This window comes from Protobothrops mucrosquamatus, unplaced genomic scaffold, assembly GCF_001527695.2.
Source record: "Protobothrops mucrosquamatus isolate PMUCROS unplaced genomic scaffold, P.Mucros_1.0 scaffold1773, whole genome shotgun sequence".
Classification (NCBI taxonomy): domain Eukaryota; kingdom Metazoa; phylum Chordata; class Lepidosauria; order Squamata; family Viperidae; genus Protobothrops; species Protobothrops mucrosquamatus.
Genome location: NW_015387911.1, coordinates 164,887 through 165,948, shown reverse-complemented (window position 1 = coordinate 165,948; position 1,062 = coordinate 164,887). Strand labels below are relative to the sequence as shown.

At 65.3% G+C, this 1,062-nt stretch overlaps 1 protein-coding gene across 1 annotated transcript in view; it reads left to right on the top strand.

Annotated features, from left to right (window-relative positions):
• The first annotated feature begins 900 nt into the window (after window positions 1-900).
• Window positions 901-1,062, top strand: part of RYR1 (ryanodine receptor 1) — a 108,013-nt gene continuing 107,851 nt past the window's right edge. The window contains exon 1 of the mRNA XM_015823102.1: window positions 901-951. Within this exon, the coding sequence (XP_015678588.1) occupies window positions 901-951 (51 nt within the window). The remainder of the gene's footprint in view (window positions 952-1,062) is intronic.

The window sequence follows — 1,062 nt, the reverse complement described above, 5'->3', positions numbered from 1 at the left end:
CATGACTCGTGGACTTCAACTCCCAGAATTCCTGAGCCAGCATGGCTCAGCTTGGAAACCTCTCCCTTTCCCCTCAGCATGAATGGCTCAGGAATTCTGGGAGTTGAAGTCCACCAGTCATAAAAGAGCCAAGGTTGCCTACCCCCTGCTCTAACCACTGAGTTTACCCCCTGGGTGCCTGACACCTGGTTATCCCATCAACTGGTTAATTGAATCCAGCAACCCTCCTCCCAGCTTTTCCCAACCTTGGCCACTTTGCAAGGTGGGTGGACTTCAACTCCCAGAATCCCCCAGCCAGCATGCCCGGAAGAAGGACGAGCCGTAAAGCAGCGCGGGGGGTGTGTGTGTGGCTTTGAAGAGGATGGATGCTTGCAAAGACCGGAGTCGCGGCGCAATAAAGCTCGGGCGTTGCAGCCCACCCCTGGGGCTGCTGGTCTAACCATGGTTTAGAGCAGCTTCCCCGCTCTGGGACTAACCATGTTTGTTGAGTCGGGGGCTTGGCGCTGCAGAGGGTGGGCCAAGAGACCCCAGTTTTGGGGGGGCAGAATAAATGAACGGGGTGCAACAAATCAGACCCCCCCTTCACGGCAGCTCCGAGCAGCCGCCCCGCCTGGCATGCATAGCCACGGTAGACTGCTCCCGACCCGGCAGGCTCCACTTGGCGGCGGAGAGCCGGCGGGCATTTCCCCCCGTCCTCTCCTCCTCCTAGGGGCGGGCCGGGGGCGGGGACGGCTGGCCGGCTGGGGCTGCTGCCGGAGCCGGGACGCCCGGTGAGTGTCTCCGCAGGAGCTCCCGGCTGCTGCGCCCGCACCGCTCCGGCCGGCAAGCGCCGCCGCCGCCGCCCCAGGTCAGGGCCGCCGACCCCGCCGCCCAGCCCAGCCCAGCCCAGCCCGCGCAGCCATGGCCGAAGGAAGCGGCGAGGGGGAGGACGATGTGCAGTTTCTGCGGACGGTGAGCCGGGCTGGGGGGGCAACGAGGAGGAGGAGGAAGGCCGGGGAAGGAGGAAGGGGTCGGCGGGAAGGGGCGTTCAGGAATTGGGGGGCGCTGGGTTAGGGGGCACCG